The following is a 20589-nucleotide window of genomic DNA, read 5'->3' as shown; positions in this document are numbered from 1 at the left end:
GGACAGGATGGGCAGGGAGGGAAAGCATCCAACCTCTGCAAGCCAGGCACAAATAAAAAGGATTGGAGATGTTCAAATCCAGGGCAGGAAGGCAAAGCACCAGCAGCCCAGAGTATTTCTCTTCCTCTAATGCAGGCAGAAGGGTTTGGCTTGATGGATTAAGGGCTGAGCCCAGCCAGGCAAAGTCCTGGGCTGGTTTAGCTCAGGGGAACATCCAAAGCCAAAGCAGATATTGCTGCTTAATAGAAATAAGAAGGGAAAGCTACAACCGCATAGTGCAGATCAAGAAGCCTCTCCCAAGTTTCCAGGGGCTTAAATGCAGGGCATTTTCCTTCCCTGGCACACACAGGGGCCAGAGCCAGCCCAGGCCTTGCCTTGGCCTTGGCCCAAACAGCCACATCCTGAGGAAAGTGCAGCAGGGCACTGGCAAACAGCAAATGCGCCCTGTCAGGTTTCTGCCAGCTCCTGCAGCTTAAGGACATCTCTGTGACAGCCCATCAAGTGTCACACGTCCTCCCATTTGGCCCACACAGCTGCTTCCATCCATTCCTCTGCAACTCCAACCCACAGAGCCTCATCCAGCAGGAGGGTGAAAGAGCCAATGCTCTGCTCAGAGCAGCCTTGCTGAGGCACGCCTGCCCCCACCCCAGGCACACCCATCCTGTCCTGTAAGATCTATTTTCAAAAAAAAAACCCTTTACATGCTCAAAGTCAGGCAGCTCACACAGCCATGGCTCCATCATGCTCATGTGCTAAACTACAGATGCACCATTTTGGTTTCTGGTGCTGCTGAGGAGCTCAAGGCTCTGCTGCCAAGGGTTCTCCACCACTGCTCCCCAAAGTGGTGGAGTCACACACCACTGCTCCCCAAGAGCCAAGGCTCAAGTCAGGCCCACAGAGGGGTACCCAGCCCATTCCAGGGGACATTGTACCCACTGATCTGCTCAGTTTGCAGTGTGACAGCTCCACAGGACCCCAGGATGTGGCTGGTCCCATGGCACAAGCCTCCACAAGCAAGTTGTAACCCAAGAACCCTCCTGTTCAGCCCTGCTGTGGGCAGAGCTGTTTGCCAGATGTGACACGAGTAACCCCTCCCCTGCCAGCCTCACCCTCTTGCCACCCATACCAACCCCTCACAGCCCGTGTGTGGTTCAGCTGCTGAAATCACAGCCGTGCCTCTCTCTGCCCTCCCGGTGCTACAGAACCCTCCCTGGCAGTCACGAAAAACACAAGGTTGGGTTAAGATCGGATCCCAGCCTCGACACCCAGTCCCCATCTGCTTGCACAGGGATGATAATCTCCCCAGCTGCTAAAAGTGCACATCATCATCAAAAACACGCCGGTGACTTCCTCCCCGCGGCGCTCAGCTCTGCTCTCCGCCCCCATCGCCCTGGCTGGATGCAGCGCCCGCTGCCCCGCGAGCATCAGCACGGAGCCAGCGCTGGATGCAGCCCCAGCATCGCCCCCGGAGCCGGGGGGACGAGGCCAGCCCTCATTTCGGGAACCATCCGATCAGTTCAGCGAGGCTGCGGCACCGGCACGGCCTCCCCGAGTGCCTGGATTGGGGCGGGGGGCTCATTTCCACTTTGGAGGGGAAGGCACCGAGTTTGCCTGGCAGGAATCGGGGAAGCACGGATGAGGGCAGCGCAGGGGACGGCACGACAGCTCTCAGAAGAGGGAGGGCACAGCAGGTGCCCAACTCTGAAGGGAAAAAAAACTGCATGAGCCCATCATTTCGAGCAGAGGTTGCCCGGAGGGGACAGACCCTGCCCGGCTCGGGGGCTGCAGGTGCGGGCACCGCTCAGGTACCGGCGGCTCGGTGCCCACCTGGCGGTCCAGCATGGCTCTGGAGCCCCTCAATGGGAGCAGTGGGCAGTCACGGGGAGCACCGGGCAATCACGGGGAGCACTGGGCAATTCCCCGATGCAAAACCCTCACTGGGAGCTCACTGGGCAATCACTGGGAGCACTGGGCAATACCCCGATGCAGAATCCCTCACTGGGAGCTCACTGAGCAATCCCCCGATGCAGAGCCCCTCACTGGGAGCACTGGGCAATTCCTTAATGCAGAGCCCCTCACTGGGAGCACTGGGCAATCCCCGATGCAGAGCAACTCGCAGCCTGCCCGCCTGCCTGCGCGCGTTTGTGCGCAACGTGCGCGGAGCCGGCTCCGTGCGCGCAAAACCCCCTCGGCTCTCCCATCTCCCAGCCCCTGCCCTCCCATCCGCCCCAGAAAAAGCTACCTGGGATGAAGAGCAGGGCAGTGGTGGCCGTGAAGACGATCCAGCAGGCAGGATGGTTCATCTTGGAGCTGCGCTAGGCGAGCGGCTGCTCGGCTCGCTGCTTGCTGCTGCTGCCGCCGCTGCTTTCCGTCTGCGCTGAATTCTGAGCAGGTTTAAATCCAATGTTTGCAGAGGGAGGGAGACGGAGTTAGCGAGCTGGAGAGAGGGGGAGAGACGGGAGCAGGCAGTCAGCGTGCCTGGTCTCCCCTTGCACACGCACGCACACTCGCACACAACTGGCAGAAGGAGCGGCGGGCTCCGTGCGTGCACCGGGAGCGCAGACCTCCTACCGGGCACCCATTGGCTCCGGATGCTGACTGACACACGCACTCCCGCTCTCCTGCGGGCTGCGCTCCGCAACCAGGGAGTTAAATGCAGGCGTCGACCCCCCGAGCATCCCTCCCGGCAGCAGCTGGTGCCCGGGATGCAGGGAGCAGCTCTGGGATGGAGGAAACAGCTCTGGGATGCAGAGAACAGCTGGGATGGAGGGAGCAGCTTTAGGATGGAGGGAGCAGCTCTGGGATGCAGAAGCAGCTCTGGGATGGCGGGAGAAGCTCTGGGGTGGAGGGAACACCTCTCAGGATGCAGGGAGCAGCCCCGGGATGCAGGGGGCAGCCCGGGAATGGAGGCAGCAGCCCGGGAATGGAGGGAGCAGCTCTAGGATGGAGGGAGAATCTCCGGGATGGAGGGAGCAGCTCTGGGATGCAGGAGAAGCTCTGGGATGGAGGAAGCAGCTCTGGTATGGAGGGAGAAGCTCCGGGATGGAGGAAGCAGCTCTGGGATGCAGGAGTAGCCCCGAGATGCAGGGAGAAACTCTAGGATGGAAGGAGCAGCTCTGGGATGGAGGGAGAAGCTCTGGGATGCAGGGAGCAGCTCTGGGACAGAAGGAGCAGCACCAGGATGCAGGAGCAGCCCTGGGATGGAGGGAGCAGCTCTGGGATGCAGGAGCAGTCCCAGGATGCAGGAGCAGCCCCGGGATGCAGGAGTAGCCCTGCACAGGCACAGGCAATGTCACACCAGCTCCTCGTGCACCAGCCACCTGCAAAGGGGAATTTTCCTTCCCCAGCCTGGGGCAGCCCCGGGCTTCAGCCCCTTGGCTCACCCTGCCCTCTGCTCCCCTCACCAGCAAGGCAGCAGCAGCTCTTCTACTGCTGAGGCAAACCAGGGAGCAATCCAAGCTTTTTAGCATGAGTGGGTGTTTTTCACACAAAATCTCTGAAACCAGGCAGCAATCTTCCCTGTGCATCCCAACTGGAGACATGTTGTTTTTTTTTTCCCTTCAGCAGCTCACAGAGCCCCAAAAAGACACTGAGCTCAGGGTACCTGCTCCTGCAGACCCCCTCCCCGATACCATCCCATACCCAGGAGTTCTCCTCAGGGTCCCCCTTCCTTCCAGGATGACACAATTTTCCTCCTTACCCCCAGAGCCCCCTTCCTGGCACATTCCCACATCTCTGCTGAGCCCAGAGCATCCCTGGGCTTGGGCAGCTGCCCCTGCCATGTCCCCCTCCCACAGCCACCTCCAGACCAAGGCATTCACCAGTCAGGGCCTTGAGTTCACTGCATTGCCAAAAAAAGGAAATGTTGCAAAGGTTAGTTTCCAAAACAAATAGTACTCATTTTTGACGTTTTCTAAACAAAAAAACCAAAACCATGTTTCTTATTTCTCATTGCAGCTTTGTTAAAAACAGAGTGTAAAAGGGTTTTTTTTTCTGAAAACAATCTCTTTCCCCACTAACTCAGGGTTAAAGGACTCTTTTTGAGTTCCAGGCAAGCCAAAGAGAACTTTCAGCCCAGCACTTTGTGTTTCCAGCTAACCCACCACAGCTTTCTGGCACCAGTGGCCACACACTCCTCCACATCCCACACCCAGGGTTTCACCTGCTCCTCACCTTAGTCTCTTTTCCCATCTACCTGGGCTTGTTCTCACCATCCCTGCATCCCCATTTTCCTGGATTATTTTCCCTCAAGACTCCAAACCATCATCTCAGGGAGCACCTGGCTAAGGGACCCTGTACATTGGGGTGAATCCTGGAAGAATGACGGATCCATAAACCCCAATTCCCACAACCTGCCACAGAGCTGGGGCCAGAGCTCTCCTGGCACCCAAACCCACAATCCCTGATCATTCCCTCCCCTCTGGTCTTTTTTCCCTTTTGTCTCACCCACCTGTTACAACTCAGTACCAGCACATCCCCATCCATGCACATCCCTCTTATCTGGCATTATTTTCTCACACAGCAGCACAGGGAGGAACAGGAGCAGTGGGGTTGGAGCACAAAGCCCTTGTGCTCTGGAAGGTGTGTCCTCACCCAAAAAGAGGGGTGGGAGCCAAGCACACGCTCCCAGGACAAACTCCTATGGCTTTTAACCATTAATTCTTCATTTTCTACTCAGCATGAATAAACCACAAGTTTTCAAAAGCTTTTAGCTCAGTCATATTCCACATTATCTGCTGAAAGCATCCCATCTCCCGCATCCTCAGGAAAGCACCAAAGAAAACATGACTAAGGGTTTCATTCCTTTAATAAGGGTAAAGTTATGTTGTTTGACCTCTGAAAGCGCTAAATCATCACATGGAGCAAAAACCAGTGAGCAGAGTGTCTGCCTCAGCCTGGGATGAGGACAGGGATATTTCTGTCCTGAATTTCCCTCTAAATGACACCCCAACAGATGACACCAAGCAAATTTATCCTTTGCTTCACAAGTATTTTGGGAAAACAGCTGCAAAGAGACATTTGGGATTTCCCAGGGCTCCCAGGCATGTGGCTGCATCCTCCCTGGCCAGCCCAGGACAGGGACATCTGTCCCCAGGGGAAACTGAGCTGCTCTGGGGCTCTGAGCCCTGTGGCTGCAGCTCATCCTCCAAATGCACACAGAGAGCTCTGAATCCGCCCAAGGCAAAAAAAGAAATAAAGTTATCTTGGAGGAACTAAAGGAAATGAACAAAGAAATCATTTCTAATTAACAGAAATGTTTGATGGACTCAGAACAAACATGTTGCTCTGCTTTCAAACCCCAAGTTGAAAAGCTATATTTGGGTAAATTTCAAAACAACACATTTTTACTTTTTTTTTCTTTTTTTTTTTTCTCCCACCACACTTCTCCCATTTGCTTTTTTTTTCCTTTTTCACCTGGCAGTGATTATTACCCAAATCCAGCACACACTGAGCTGCTCTCTTTGCATATATTTTGGCCAATTAGGCTGGCACCTGAATTGCCAAACACAGCTCTGAGAGTGACCCCAGAGCAGACCTTTGGTACCTTGCTGCTTTTACCTTCCCATCTGCAAAATGGGAACAAATGTGCTTTGATCAGCCAAACAAATCCATCACTGCTCACCAGCTCTGCAGGACCGAGCAGGCACTGGCCTGTTTCATTTGTTTGATTTCCAAGACACATAATAAAAAGGTGTATAAATATGTATTTAGCTGGTGGAGCTTTTCTGGGATATTTGGGGTTGTTTGCTTTCCGATATCAAGCAGAGAATCTGAAATGCATATTTAAATTTGACAGGCAGCCCCCGATCGGAGAGGAGACATTCTGCTCCGCTGGGCACATTTAGACATGATTTTTGTGTGTATTTCCAGAGGTTTTTTTCCCCAGCTGTCTCAATGCATATTCACATCTGGGACCAGAGTAGTCTCTGGGGGAAATAACACGTTTTCAGTGAAGCAGAGGTTTGCACAGACAGGGAGAGAGGGCAGAGCAGCGCAGGAGAGCAGCGTGAGGAGCATCCCTGCTCCCATCCTGGGCGCTCCAACCCCAGAGCAGCCTCCACTGGGCTGATCCCCTCTGCCAGAGTGATCCCTACAGTGTCCTGCATCACCTCATGGCACAGATCACCACGTGCCAGAGATCACCATGAGCCACAGATCACCATGAGCCACAGATCACTTCATGGCACAGATCATTCCATGCCATCTCTGGCCACAGAGTGTGCCAGAGATCACCATGAGCCACAGATCACCTTGTGCCACAAATCACCCCGTGCCACAGATCATCATGAGCCACAGATCACTTCATGGCACAGATCACCTCATGGCACAGATCACCACGTGCCACAGATCACCATGAGCCACAGATCACCGTGTGCCACAGATCACCATGAGCCACAGATCACCCGTGCCACAGATCACTTCATGGCACAGATTGTCCCATGGCACAGATCACCACGTGCCAGAGATCACCATGAGCCACAGATCACTTCATGGCACAGATCACCCCATGGCACAGATCACCACGTGCCACAGATCACTTCATGGCACAGATTATCCCATGGCACAGATCACCATGAGCCACAGATCACCTTGTGCCACAAATCACCCTGTGCCACAGATCATCCTGTGCCACAGATCATCACGAGCCACAGATCACCAGGAGCCACAGATCACCCCATGGCACAGATCAACCTGTGCCACAGATCACCCCATGCCACAAACCACCTCATGCCACAGATCACTATCTCCCTGCTCCTCCAGGTGCTCAGGACCATCCTTGCCATGGCCACCTCCACTCTCCTTCCCAACCCCAGCACCCCACACCCCCACAGACCATCCTGCCCAGAGCAATTCCAGGGAGTTGGATGGCACCTCTCTGCAGGGCTGTGACTTTGCAAGGAGCCCAAGTGGTGCCTTGAGAGGTGTCTGCTCACACTGGGAGGTGTAGGGGAGCAAAGTGGGAGCACTGGGATGGGCAGGAAGGGGTGCAGAAGGGTTGGGATGGGCAGGATGGGTGCAGAAGGGTTGGGATGGACTGGAAGGGAGCAGAAGGGTTGGGATGGGCTGGATGAGGAGCAGAATGATTGGGATGAAAGGGATGCTGAGGGGGACAGGATGGGGAGCAGGAGCTCTGGCATGGACAGGAAGGGGAGCAGGCAGGTTGGGATGGGCAGGATGGGTGCAGAGGGGTTGGGATGCACTGGAAGGGGAGCAGAAGGGTTTGGATGAAAGGGATGCTGAGGGAGCAGGATGAAGAACAGGAGCTCTGGGATGGGCAGGATAGGGAGCAGACAGGTTGGGATGTGCAGGAAGGGGAGCAGAAGGGGTGGGATGAAAGGGATGCTGAGGAAGCAGGATGGGCAACAGGAGCTCTGGGATGGGCAGGATGGAGTGCAGAAGGGTTGGGATGGGTGCAGAAGGGTTGGGATGGGCAGGATGAGGAGCAGAAGGGTTGGGATGAAAGGGATGAGGAGCAGAAGGGTTGGGATGAAAGGGATGCTGAGGGGGCAGGATGGGGAGCAGGAGCTCTGGCATGGGCAGGAAGGGGCGCAGAGGGCTCCAGGGAAACAGAAAGCCTCCCAAACCGGCCGTGCCTGCGGCTTCCACCCCCGTGCCCTCTCCGCAGCCCCCGCCCCAGGCAGCCCCCACAGCCTCCTCCCTCCTTCCTGTCCCCTCCCTCGGGGTGTGTGTGTGTGCTCTGCTGAATGAAAGGCTACCCTTTTCTCCTTGACATCTTGTTAGAATGTGAATACAACAGCTATTGATTTGCATTTCGTGCAAGGAGAGAGGGAAAAAAAAACCTAGCTTTTTTCTTTTTCTATTTTTTTAAAAGAAAGACTCTCTGAACTCAGAGCTCCTGCAGGAATAAACAACCTGGATGGGGCTTGGAGCAACCTGGTCTAGTGGGAAGTGTCCCTGGCCATAGCAGGGGGCTGGAATGAGGTGATAGCAAACTAAACCATCCTGTGATTCTATGAATTGAGCACCAGCCATGCCAAGCTCTGCAGGGAGAGCACAAGGACCCACCCAACCATCCTCCCCAAGTGCCTTTGCCAAGGGCAAACACTTGGAGTTACCCCAGGCTGGGCCAGCAGCATCCACCCAGCCCCAGGAGGAATGCAGAAAAACAATTAAGCCAGACCTAAGGCAACTAAATGAGCAGGGAAAGCCAAGGGAGAAGCAGGCTGGGGCTCGGGAGGAGATGGAGCAAGCAGCACTGCTCACCTCTTGCAGGTCCTGGCTGGCAGTGCCATCAGTCAGGCTCCTTCCACGCAGGTCCCCAACCATTGTGACACAGACACCAAGTGTCCTGCTACCCTTCCATGGGGAGAGTGCCCCACTCCTCCCAACCAGGGCAAGCACAGCAAGCTGGGAAGAAACCGAGGGCGAGGAATGAGGGTGGCTGAGGGCAAACAGCGATGCGTTAATTAGCGTTTGTAAAGCACTTTGAAGATAAATGAGACTGTGGGAGAGCTCCTGGCCAGGAGAGAGGGGGAGATGGAATCAGGGAACCCAGGTATGGTGTGGTTTCTTATCTGGTGTGCAAGCTGCAGCCCCGGCTGGGCCGGCGCCACGCGGGTGTGGATGAAAGGTGGAATGGGAAAATTTCCGCAGAGTGAAAAAAAATGAGAAATCATGCGCATGCTGCTTGGGAAAAATGAGTGAGAGAGAGATGAAAAGATGGGATCTAAGTCTCTAAAAGCTGTAGAGACCTGCTATTGATTCTGGCTTGGGAAGAAGGGGCCTGAACAAGAGCTGGTGTGTTGTTAAGTGCACTTATCTCCTCTTGTTAGATGGCAGAACAGGGCCAGATGGACAGGGTCCTAATTCCCGTCAAGACTCATTACCTGCCGCATGCTGGATGAGGCACCTCCAAAGATGTGCTGTGAGCACTGGAAAACGTGGCAGCACCAGGAGGTCAGGACCCTGCAGTGTCCCTGGACAACCCATTCCAGGGCTGGAGCAACACTTCCCTGAAACAGCTTTTCTTACATTTAAAGAGAATTTCTTGCACTTTGTGCTCATTGCCCTCTCTGGGCACTGCTGAGAAGAACCCCCAGGTGCTCCCAAAACACCACCACCCTCCAGAGCCCCCCATCTCCTGGGAGGAATCCTCATGGGAAGGATTTATGCGTATTTCCAGAGGAAATCCAAGGGAAGGAGAATGGTGGGAAAATACAGTGAGGGAATTTGCTCCCCTCCTCAGCTGTCAGGAGGATGGGCCAGCGCCAGGAGTGATGAAACACAAGATACCCTCACACAGATCTTTGATCACAGTAATTATCCATTGTTGTCATGTACAAAACATTTATCTCCACGCAGGCATCGAGTTCCTCTGTGCCACTCCCATCCCCTCACGCCTCACTGCTCCAGGCTCCCCATCCCACCCTCTCCAAAGACGCTCTCCTCAGGACCAGGGCAGGACTCCCTGCTCCCACTCAGTGGGGTGAGAGCAAAGAGGTTTTTGTTTGCCTGGCTTTGATCAAAATGATTGAATGCCATGGAAAGAGTGTGGGGGAAAAGAAAGAAAGCAGAGCAGAAATGATGCATCCCTGATCCATAAACAGGAGACGGTTCAAGGATGAATCCAGGCATCGCTCACTGGCTGTGCGCTTCTGGGGGTTGGGTTTTCTCTTCTTCTTTTTTTTTTTTAATTTTTTTTTCAAGAATAAGAAAGAAAACATTTTTTTAAGCTTTGCTCCTTTTCATTTTTCTCCGAGTTCAGTGGCTTTCCTCGTCAAGCCTCTGTAGCTCAGGTAAGAACAGAGGGCTCCAGATTAAAGAGCAACACGGCAGCCAAGCAGAAGCCGTCAAGATAACAGAGAGGACAGAGTCAGCAAAGACAAAGGAGGGAAGCCTGCTTTCTGCAAGATTCCCACTCTCAGCTTTTATGTAGATTACTCCAGAAACAGGGATCAAGCTGATCAAGCTGCACATTTCAGACTCCAATCCTGACCCTCTCCACCTGGGTTCCAGGACAACCATCAGCATCAGGAGCCCTGGCCCCAGCAGCAGGGCTCTGACAGATATTTAATCCAGCCTGGATTTTTATAGATGCCTGGGTGGGTGGACAGACAGACAGCACGCCAGACTGACAGCTCGAAATACCTCTCTGCACGAGCGTGGGTAGCAACCAAGCGTGGAGCCTCCTGCCAGAGCATTTCACGTGCCGGTGAAAAGCCCAGCCCTGCAGCTCATCCCAGCCCTCAGCCCTCTCCCAGGGCACCCAGGGAGACAGGTTTGGGAGGAAAATTGCTTCCATCCCTCCAGATCCCACCAGCTGTGTCCTGTAACATCACCCACCACAGGATGCAATATTCCCTCTCCTGTGTCAGCTTCGGGGTGTCCAACCCCAGCGCTGCTCCTTGGGACCAAGAGCCATCTGCAGCTTGGGAGAGGATTTGCTGAGCCACCCCCCACTCAGGAAAGGCAGGCACCCCCCAGAGCAAGGGCTCAGCAGGGTCCACATCTCCTGTGACAATGACTCCAGCAATGACATTCTCTGAGAGTCCTGAGAGGTTCCCCAGGGAAGCCTTCCCTGCTGGCTTGTTTATAGATCTATTCTTAGCTCGACTTGGACTCATTGCAGAAGCAGCAAGGAGCCTTTCATCCCGTGACCCCGAAGTACCTCAAAGAATATGAGCCAAGCCTTGTGGAGAGGAAATATTGTCCATTCTGTTTGACAGAGGGGTCAGCCCACGTGTGAGGCCAGGCAGAGGAGCAGGGAATAACAAACAGGCAGGAGAGGCTTTGGATGTGCACAGGGTGAGAGGCAGCCCAGGGACACCACGGGCAAGATGAGCACGTGAGGTGCATCTGAAATTGGATGGATTGGGGGGGCTCAAAGGATGGAGAGCGGGGAAAAACTCCAGCTGGAGACCCAGGGCTTGTGCTGCTGCCCAGGGATGAGGGAGGATTCTGGGGGTCTATGTGCTCCCCCAAACCCACTGCCCTCTGCTTAAGGCACAGGGAGGTGGGAAATCTGTGACCAAAACCTCATTTACAGCAGAGCAGCAGGAAGGAGGCTGGATGGTCACAAACTCCGTGCAAACAGCCTCATCCTTGAGATGCTCCCAGGAAAAGGCCATCCTGGGCCTTGTTGTTGTGAAGAAGCCACCAAACCTCCATGTTATCACCCTGCTCTGCCCTTGATTGACAACAACTTTATTTCTTTTTTTATCTCTACAGAATCATGCTGGAATGGTGCTCTGCCAGCTGCAGGGCCCTGTCCCAGATGTTTGATGGGAACATCTCCCATTAAGGATGGGAGATGCTCATTGTTGCGTGGCACCCCTAATTTGGGGAGGCAGAGCAGGTGCCGGGAGAGGGGGCACCGCACCCTCACACAGCACAGAAAGTCTTTTCCATATGCTGCCTGATCAGTTATATCAGTTTCTTAAAATGCTATTGCACAGATATTTCAGAGGCATCCTGTAGGACCATCTGGTATGTTATATATTGCACAGAGCCCGGCCAATTCTCAGATCCTGTAATTTTATCTCCTCCATTTCATATGCGGCGCAGGCATTTTGCAAGGCGACGGGGAGTGGGAATCTGTGGAGTGACGGAGCGCACGCAAACCAAAAGGCAAGGCCCAAAACTGAGAGGCACTGGCAGCTCCCACCCATCCCAGGCACTGGAGAGGAGTTTTGGGGCTGCATGGGGGTGTTTGGGGTCACCCAGCTTGCCTGCATTGCCCAGGGCAGAGCGCAGCTCTCTCCATCCCTCCCTGCAGCGCTGCGGGGTGGAGACGCCTCCGGCATCTCACAGATGTCCTTTTCCCTGCCTCCCCCAGCTTTTCCAGGCAGCACCATGCTCCCCACATTCCCCATGGAAGCAATGAGCTGCACTCCAGCAGTCTCCCAACATCCAGGAAGGGAGCAGCAGCTCCATGCTGGGGCTATCCCTGCTATCATTCCAGGGAGAATGTGTATGCTGACCTATGGAAGTGCCCAAGGATGGGATTTAGAGCAACATGGGCTGGTGGAAGGTGTGCCTCCCCAGGCAGGGGGTTGGAATGAGATGAGATTTAAGGTCCCTCCCAATCCAAACCATTCTGTGAGGCCATGAATTATTGTTGCCCATCTGAGCAACATCCAGCACTGTGACGGTGTTCACAGGGGTCCAAGGATGAGGGAAGAGATGAGGATCTGACTCCATGTTTCAGAAGGCTTGATTTATTATTTTATGGTATATATTATATTAAAACTATACTAAAAGAATAGAAGAAAGGATTTCATCAGAAGGCTGGCTAAGAATAGAAAAAGAAGGAATGATAACAAAGGTTTGTGGCTCGGACTCTGTCTGAGCTGACTGTGATTGGCCATTAATTAGAAACAACCACATGAGACCAATCACAGATGCACCTGTTGCATTCCACAGAAGCGGATAATCATTTTTTACATTTTGTTCCTGAGGCCTCCCAGCTTCTCAGGAGGAAAAAGTCCTAAGGAAAGGATTTTTCATAATAGCTCTTCTTTGTGGGGAGAGCAGTGACAAGCCTGGGCAAGAAAGATTCCCAAGCTATCCCCATGGATAGCTGTGTGCTGCAAGAGCAGAGAAAAGGCCAGAAATAACCCCTGAGATTATTGCAAAAAATAGACTGGAGCAGGTGGGTAGAGGAGAAAGGAGAAAGCCCAGTCCTCCCGGAGCCAAAAACTTTTGATTTTTGAAGTGAGTGCTCCCAACTCATCCATCACACACTGACACCACTTTATCAACTCCTTCTCAACTGACAGCAAAGTTTGGTGCTGCTCCACTCAATTTCTTCTGATTTCATTAGGAAAAGAGATATTAAAAAAGCAGAAATGTTCTGATTTCCTGTGTTTTGCTGGCTCCCTCCTCTGGCACTTGGAAATATTTTTATTTTGTAATGGGTTTGGCCATGAAGTAATTGGAAATAAGTCCTGTGTTCTCCTTGGAGCTGCTCTTCAGGACAAGCAAATCTTGCTCTGACTTGTCAGAGGATCTGTTTTTAGAAGCTTTTTGTATCCTTGCTACAATAATTAAAATGAAAAGGAGAATTGACCAAAAATAATATCCTTGCCACTGTCTAATATTAAAAAAATGTTAAACACATTTTGAGAAAAGCAGTGTCAAGCAGAATTAGCAGCACTTGAGCACATCCATGTCACACTGCTTAAGGAAGCTGCAAGAACTCAGAGACAACTCCTTGAGTGTTTCCTACCCAGAAGGGTCTTCCCCTAACCACTATTAATATAACATCAATGTCAGTCTGGAAGCCCCACAGCTGATTTTCCCCCAAAGGCACATTTTTTGGCTTTATTTGTTTTTAAACAAAAATATGACCCTCTCCTGTGGAAATGTGGCAGAGCTTTCACAAAGGTTTGGTGTCAGGCATGAATTTCTGCTTTCAGTTGCATTTTATTCTTCTCTTAGCTCATTAATAAGCATTAATACCTTGTATTTGTGGCATTTAATATTCCCCCCAGCACTTCAGTTTTGCTTTTGAAAGGGACACGTCAAAGGCTTTTTAAACATTATTTTGTTATTGTTCATGAAATGGTCCTGACAAAAAACAACATTTCCATTCTGGTTTAAAATTTGTAAACAACTTTTCCCCTTTCTGAGGAAATAAAATGTGTTTATCCATCTACTAAATCCCAGCCAGTGGAGAGCTACAGGGAGCCTGTTAACTCCAGGAGCTCAGGGTGGGAGGTGCTGGAAAATAATAAATAATAATGCAAGTTTCTGCATGTTTCTTCTAAGTTGAAGGACTCTTGGCACCTTTACCAAGCATATAAAAACAGGTTTCATATTAAAACATGAGCTTGGGTCTAGGACATTCACCCTGTTTCCCTGGGTGTGCAACACCTGAATAACCTAATTGGGTTCTCTGTTATTTGCTGTGTAATTTAAATAGGTAATTAACAGCAGAAGCAAGTTCTGCTCCCAAAATGAACAGAGGGTCTCATGGCAAGCATGTGATTGTCCTCTCCCTCCCACAAAGGAAAATCTGAGCCCTCCAGAATGGGGATGAAGAGGGAAGGAAGAATTTCAGAGGAGGAGGAAGGAAGTGTGAGCAGCACAGGGAGGAAACTGCTTCTCCAAGGCTCAGCAAAATCACCAGAGCCCCTCCAAGGCTGCTCCCTCCTTCCCCAGCACAGAGCCCTTCCCAGCTGGAGAGTTCCCCCTGCCCGTCCATCACTCCCCACACTGCTCTGGAACACTCAGCCAGCTGCAGGCTACATAAATATTGACAAGGCGCATTCTTAAATAAATAGCTCTGCTCCAGCAGTCGATATTGACCACTTGGAGAAGGCAAAACAAAAAGGCCTGGGGGACGGGGGGTTTCATCCAGCCCCAAATTGGATAAGCACGGATGCAGCCAAGCCCTTTGTTCGTGTCCTGACACCAGCTGGGACATGAGGAGGGAAGGAAAAACCCTGGAGAGACAAGGAAGCAAAATCCTTGCTTGGGAATGATGTCTTGACGAGACATTTGTTTTTCTGGTTCTGCTGCCTTGTGGTCAAGTAAGTTGAAAATTCGATAGTGTGAGTGGAGAAGTGGGGCAGGGGAGGAGCAGGGTCCTCTGGGGACGATCCATCACACAGGCAGGGCTGCCAAATCACCCTGGAGCTGCCCGAGTGTGTTTATGGAAGAGATTAGAGAGCTCCTTCTGGGGATCAAAGAAAAGCTCTCCCCTAGGAGCATGCTGCCTTCAACTCCCAAATTCCCAGAGGACTCCTTTAGCAGCATTTCCTGCAAATATTTTCTTTGGGAGGGTCACAATCCCACGAGTCTCATTAAGGACATTGAAAGAAGACAACGCTTAATTTGGGGGAACCACACTTCACCTGATTTAAAGTCAAAATTCCACACTGGGTTATTTGGATGCAAAGCCTTGAGTCTCAATTTCTAACCCAAAAGGTATCCACTGGTGCATCCCCAGCGCCCTGCACTGTAATTAAACTGGAAATTATCATTCCGAGTCGCAGCCCTCGTGCAGCCAATGGCATTCATCTCTCTGATATGAACCCATAAAAAAATAATAACCACAACTGGAGCTTGCTGGAGGAAATGAGCATCTCAAGGCACAGGGTTTGGATCACCAGAGTTCAAACCCACCAGTGGCAGGAACCTTGCAGCTCCAGGTCCCTGGTAATGGGAACTTGCCTATTCCATGAACTCCAAAAGCAATCCAAAGGAGAATCATTCTTTATAATTGTTTTGCAACTTCTCCTCCAGCTGGAGGAATAATGATTGCACAATTCTCCTAACAACATGATCATAATCTATCAGTTCTATGAACTATAGAATGAACCCAAAGAGATAATTGGTGCAGGCACTGAATGATAAACATGTCAAGATTATGATTTCTTTGCTTAAAAATGAAACGAAGATATGATTGGAAATGCCATGCTTGGGGAGTATGAGCAATATTCCCATGCTCCATCATCTAAATTAGTTTATAATTTGCATACACTAGTATTTTTAGGCATTGTTCGAAGGCAGGGGAGCTGTAAAACATTAACATCCAAACATCCTCAGACGCTGTCCTTCAGTGGCACCTTCCCAGTAAAGATCTCGCCGTGCATCAGGAGGTCCCATTACCGTGGGAGCAGCTGGGGAGGTGCAGCTCTGCTGGAGTCTCAGGGGCTTTATCACCTCCTTCCACAGGGTTTTACAGCCCCAGAGACTGGCTGGGAGCACGAGGTGTGTGCACACAGCAGCAGCCAGCTCAGCAGGCAATGAATTTTAGCGCTGCACCTTCCCGGCTCCCGGCGCTCCCAGAGGGACCACAAACCCAGGCTGACATTCAGCTCACAACAAACTTAAACCACGGCAAAAAATTCTCCTGATTTCCATGGTTTATACAAGAGCTGCTGCGCAGCCCTCTGAGGTTATCAGCCCAAGGGGCTTTGTTGGGTTAAACAAGAGACAAAACACCTCCAGCCCAAGCTGTGCTCGCAGCCTGGAGGAGCTCTGGCTCCCCTCCTTCCCTGAAAACACCTTCACATTTTTAGTAGCAATGCCAACGAAAAAGGGAGGGAAATTAGCATCTCCCAAAAATTGTGAGGGGCTATTTAACCCCCAAATCCAATGCACACCCTCATCCTGCACAAAGATGCCCCACATCCCACAAAACACCCTGCTGTCCCTGCCCACCTTGTGCAGCTCACAGGGACTCCCTGGAGTGGAAACGGAGCCTGCTGAACCATGAAAGAGCAGCTAACAGGTCCCTGTGCCTGTGACTGCTCCTGTCACTGCTTGGAAACCCCTCGGGGCTCTCTGGGAGCACGGAGAGGGGGGTGGGAGGCTCGTTCCATATGGCACCCATTATCCTGATAGAGGGATGGCAGTGACAGCATGGCACGAGCCAGCTGCCAGCCAGGGCGGAGGCATCGCCCCACCTGGGCAGCTCCTGCTCCAAAAGGGGTGAGGATGGAGGAGAAAGGACCTTTGGGGCACCCCCTCCCATGGATCCTCCCAAACCCAGCGGAGCCTTGAACCAAAAACCAGCTCCAACGGGAGTGGGGAGGAAGGAGAAAGGACCTTGGTGACCTCTGCTGCACCCCCTCCCATGGATCCTCCCCTGCACAGGGAGCAGAGCCTTGAACCAAAAACCAGCTCCAAAGGGAGTGGGGAGGAAGGAGAAAGGACCTTGGTGGCCCTCTACTACACCCCTTCCCATGGATCCTCCCAAACCCCTGCACAGGGAGAGGAGTCTTGAACCAAAAACCAGTTCTAAAGTGGGTGAGAAGGAAGGAGAAAGGACCTTGGTGACCCTTTGCTGCACCCCCTCCCATGGATCCTCCCAAATCCCTGCACAGGGAGTGGAGCCTTGTCCCAAAAACCCAGCACAGCATCCCATTCACAAAGGGATGGGAACCACACAAAAAGGGACATCTCTGCTCTGGGACAGGCTCTGAAGGACTCAGGAGCGAGGGGGGAATGCCAGTAAAGGGAGCTTGAAAGATGAAAGCACCAACTCCATCCTTTCTCTGCTGAAACAGAGTCCCTTAAAGCAAGTCTACTGAATTAAAGAGGAAACCCCAGAGAGCCTCCATGCTCATGAATAAATTCAATTTGCCATCTCATTTTTGAACTTATAAAAGCCAAGGCTCTCTAAACAAGAGACAAAGCCTCGCACTGTGCCTCCAGGCACCTGGGGAGAAGCCTCAGATGGGGCACCAGGCTCCTTGGAGTGCCCCAGCAACCCAGCTCCATGTCCCTTGTCCCATCTCAGAGCCCCAGTGCTGGTGACCAAACCCAGTGTCACATAATTGGTCACCAGACACAGTCAGAACCTGAAGGGAATTTGCATTAAATCTTCCCATGGCATTATTTTTCATTCTGATTTTATTATTATTATTATTATTTGCTTGTATTTTCCCCCTCCTTGCTTCATGCTGCCTTATGCGGAATTGCAGTGACACAGCCCCTCTGCTTGGGCACTGCTCCCTCACCCAGCACCTGCCAACAAAACAAATCCACCTTCTAAACAAGAGCAAACCAAAATCCAGAGTGATGGGGGTGCTGAACAGCAGCTGCTTGGCTGAGCTGACCAAGCCCCTCTGGTTTTACAGGTTACAAACCACAGCAGCACCACTCCAGTGGGACTCTGCAGGGATGATTACAGGGGTGGCTTGGCCCAGCTCCTCCCAGACCCCTGGATCTGCACACCCGGGGCTGCCTGGGGCCAGCAGCACCTGAGCAGGTTTCTAATGCAGCTGCAGTGCAGGAAAGCAGCTCTGGCACAGCCTGGGCACTGGGGTGCTCTGGGCACTCCCCCTGCACCAATCCTGCCCAGCTCCTCCTGCTGTGTTCAGCACACTTTGGAAATCACAGTGGGAGCAGGCCAGAAGCAAATCCAGACAGAGACCTCCTGGATTTTGCAGATCCCACCATGCTGAGCCCTCTGAACCCTGGAGTTTGTGGCTCTGGCAGCAGAAGGGACAACCCAAGTGATGTGATCCCACTCCTCCCTCCTCAAACAGCAACACTCCAGCATTAAAGGCTCGCTGATTTTTCCTGCATTTTGTTGCATGTTGTGTCCCTCATGTGTTGGGAACACAGGCAGCACAGCCCAGCTCAGCACTCACCAGCCAGCAATGAAGTGCTTTAGGAACCCAAGCCAACTGAATTTTGTGCTGTAATGTGTTCAAGAAACACTGACACACTTGTCAAACTCTTCACAATTCCTCCTTTCTCTTTCCCTTTTTATTTTTTAAATTTCTGCCTAGCTTTATAGATCATTGGATAACATTCAGAAAATCATGGGGATGATTTTCTTTTCTTTCCCCATCATTGCCATCAAATGAAGTTATTTGTGAATACATCTGCTGGAAACCAAACCAAACGAAACATGACAAGTCTATTTTCACCGTTGGCAAGGCACCGAGGTGCTCACAGCCCCGTGTGTCACGCCTGGCTGAGGCACCAGCAAGGCACTTTTTGGGAATTTGGGAAGCAGGGTGTCCAGAGGGGACTGCAGGAGAAGCTGGGATGGGATTCTACACCAGGGGAAGAATTTTCTAATGGCAGAAAGCTCAGGAAGCCATAATGCACAGGGGAAAGTCAGCCTCTCCCATAAAATACAGCAGGTTTTGGAGTTGCAACATCTCAGTGCAACCTATTGCTAAGTCATTAGCAGGAAAGTAATATTCTAATAGTTACCAATTTGACTAATAAGCCTCCAAGGCAAAGGAAAAGCAAAGACAAAAGGCTCTGCCTGATGCACCAATTTATTATTCTGGTGATAAACTCCTGTCACAGACATCTTTTATGAAAAATTCTTTCCTTAGGATTTTTCCTCCCGAGAAGCTGGGAGGCCTCAGGAACAAAATGTAAACATTGTTTATCTGCTGCTGTGGAATGCAACAGGTGCATCTGGGATTGGTCTCATGTGGTTGTTTCTAATTAATGGCCAATCACAGTCAGCTGGCTCAAACAGAGAGTCGGAGCCACAAACCTTTGTTATCATTCTTTCCTATTCTATTCTTAGCCAGCCTTCTAATGAAATCCTTTCTTCTATTTTTTTAGTATAGTTTTAATGTAATATAGATAACAAAATAATAAATCAAGCCTTCTGAAACATGAAGCCAGATCCTTGTCTCTTCCCTCATCCTAAAACCCCTGTGATCACGGTCACACACTCCTGAATCAGATACAACCATGCTGAGGTTTGCTGAGGGAATCCTCTCCTTCCAGAGAAACACAGGTGCTCTACCTGCTCCTCTGCAGCCATCTCCATCTGCCTTGCAAACCTCCCAAGGTTACACAAAATAAAATTCCTTTTTTAGCCTGTCCCAGAGCCCAGGCACAACTCCCCCACCTTTTCCCAGCCAAACTGCAAGAATCCCTCCCTCTCCCAGCTGTGGCTGGAGATTCTTCCTGAAGAGGTGGTTCAGAGCCAGTGGAGGCTCCTGGAGTTCAGAGCCAAATCCTGAGGTTCTGCCAGGGGAACACACACAAAAACAGTCAAAAACACCTGTGCCTTTGATTTTAGCCCATGGAAAAAATTACCAACTTTGTATGAAGAGTTACAAACCACAAGAGTTTGAACAGAATGACAGTGAATTTATCACAGGGTGAAAATATAGAATTTTGGGGTTTTTAGAATGGGGGTTCAAAACCCAAGCAAGGGGCACAGCTGGGATTGGGAAATGAAACCAAACACTCTGGCTTAGGCACACACCATGCCAAGCATGGCCCTTTCTGGATTTAAAATCTTGATGCTAGTGAAATCTCTTCCCAAGAGGATGCCTGGAATAAATTGTCATCTGATAATAGCTACCAGGTGGTGAGGGAATGAAAAAACAGACATGCACAGAATGTTTTGACTTCAAACTCATGTGGATTGTCAGAGAGGGAGTGTATTTTGTGTCCCTTCCTCATGTCCCCCTCCCCATTTTTATCCCTTTGTGGTCCTAAAAAAAATCATTTTGGCTTTCTTCAGGTGTTAGGCAGATTCCCTGGGGCAGTGTCTGAGGCCAGAGGCAGAGCCCAGAGCAAACCCCCACCACTCCTCAGAGGCTCAGGGGTGGCCAGGTTGGGTCTCCTCTCTAATTAAGTGAGCAGATGAAGAAAGCCCTGCACAGCCATCCTGCTTCCCTCTCCTTCCCCCATCCTTCCACCTCCATCTGCCCCTTCCCACTCCGCTCCTCACTCCCCATCACACCTGTAACCTTTCCCATTAACACCTGCCCAGGCAGGGAAAACCCTTCCTGAGCTCAAAGCATCTGCTGCTCATCAATTTGCCAGGGAGCTGCCTCAGCCTGGGGCGAGGAGCAGGCACAGAACTCCCTCTCCAGCCTGGATGACATTTGCAGGGCAGGGCAGCAAAGGGCAATCCTCTCACCAGCTTCAGAGGCCGGGCAGAGGCAATGCCAGAGCTCCCTGCTGCGTCTGGGGAATGCACATCCCTTTCTTCCTGTTCCAGGAGCCTGATGCTGCTCTGTGTGAGCCTCTGAAGGCACACACACACAGATTACATCTTGTTCCTAGCAGGAAGGAGATATTGACTTGGAAAATATCAAAACCGCCTCCGAGCCCGCAGCACCCTCATCTCACAAAACAGAAAAACAACAAAAAAATAAAGACAGAGGTTGAATCAAAGAAGAA

The 20589-nt window shown here is 51.6% G+C and overlaps 1 protein-coding gene across 2 annotated transcripts in view; it reads right to left on the bottom strand.

Moving 5' to 3' along the window:
- The window catches only part of OPCML (opioid binding protein/cell adhesion molecule like), a 310429-nt gene extending 307873 nt beyond the window's left edge, over positions 1–2556 (bottom strand). The window contains exon 1 of one of the 2 annotated variants that reach the window (XM_064732008.1): positions 2243–2556. In XM_064732008.1, coding sequence (XP_064588078.1) covers positions 2243–2303 — 61 coding nt within the window. In that variant the 5' untranslated portion in view covers positions 2304–2556. The remainder of the gene's footprint in view (positions 1–2242) is intronic. The other variant, XM_064732007.1, reaches the window with a different exon arrangement.
- Positions 2557–20589: the final 18033 nt, after the last annotated feature.

This window comes from Zonotrichia leucophrys, chromosome 24, assembly GCF_028769735.1.
Source record: "Zonotrichia leucophrys gambelii isolate GWCS_2022_RI chromosome 24, RI_Zleu_2.0, whole genome shotgun sequence".
NCBI lineage: Eukaryota > Metazoa > Chordata > Aves > Passeriformes > Passerellidae > Zonotrichia > Zonotrichia leucophrys.
This window is presented reverse-complemented; position numbering and strand designations above follow the sequence as displayed.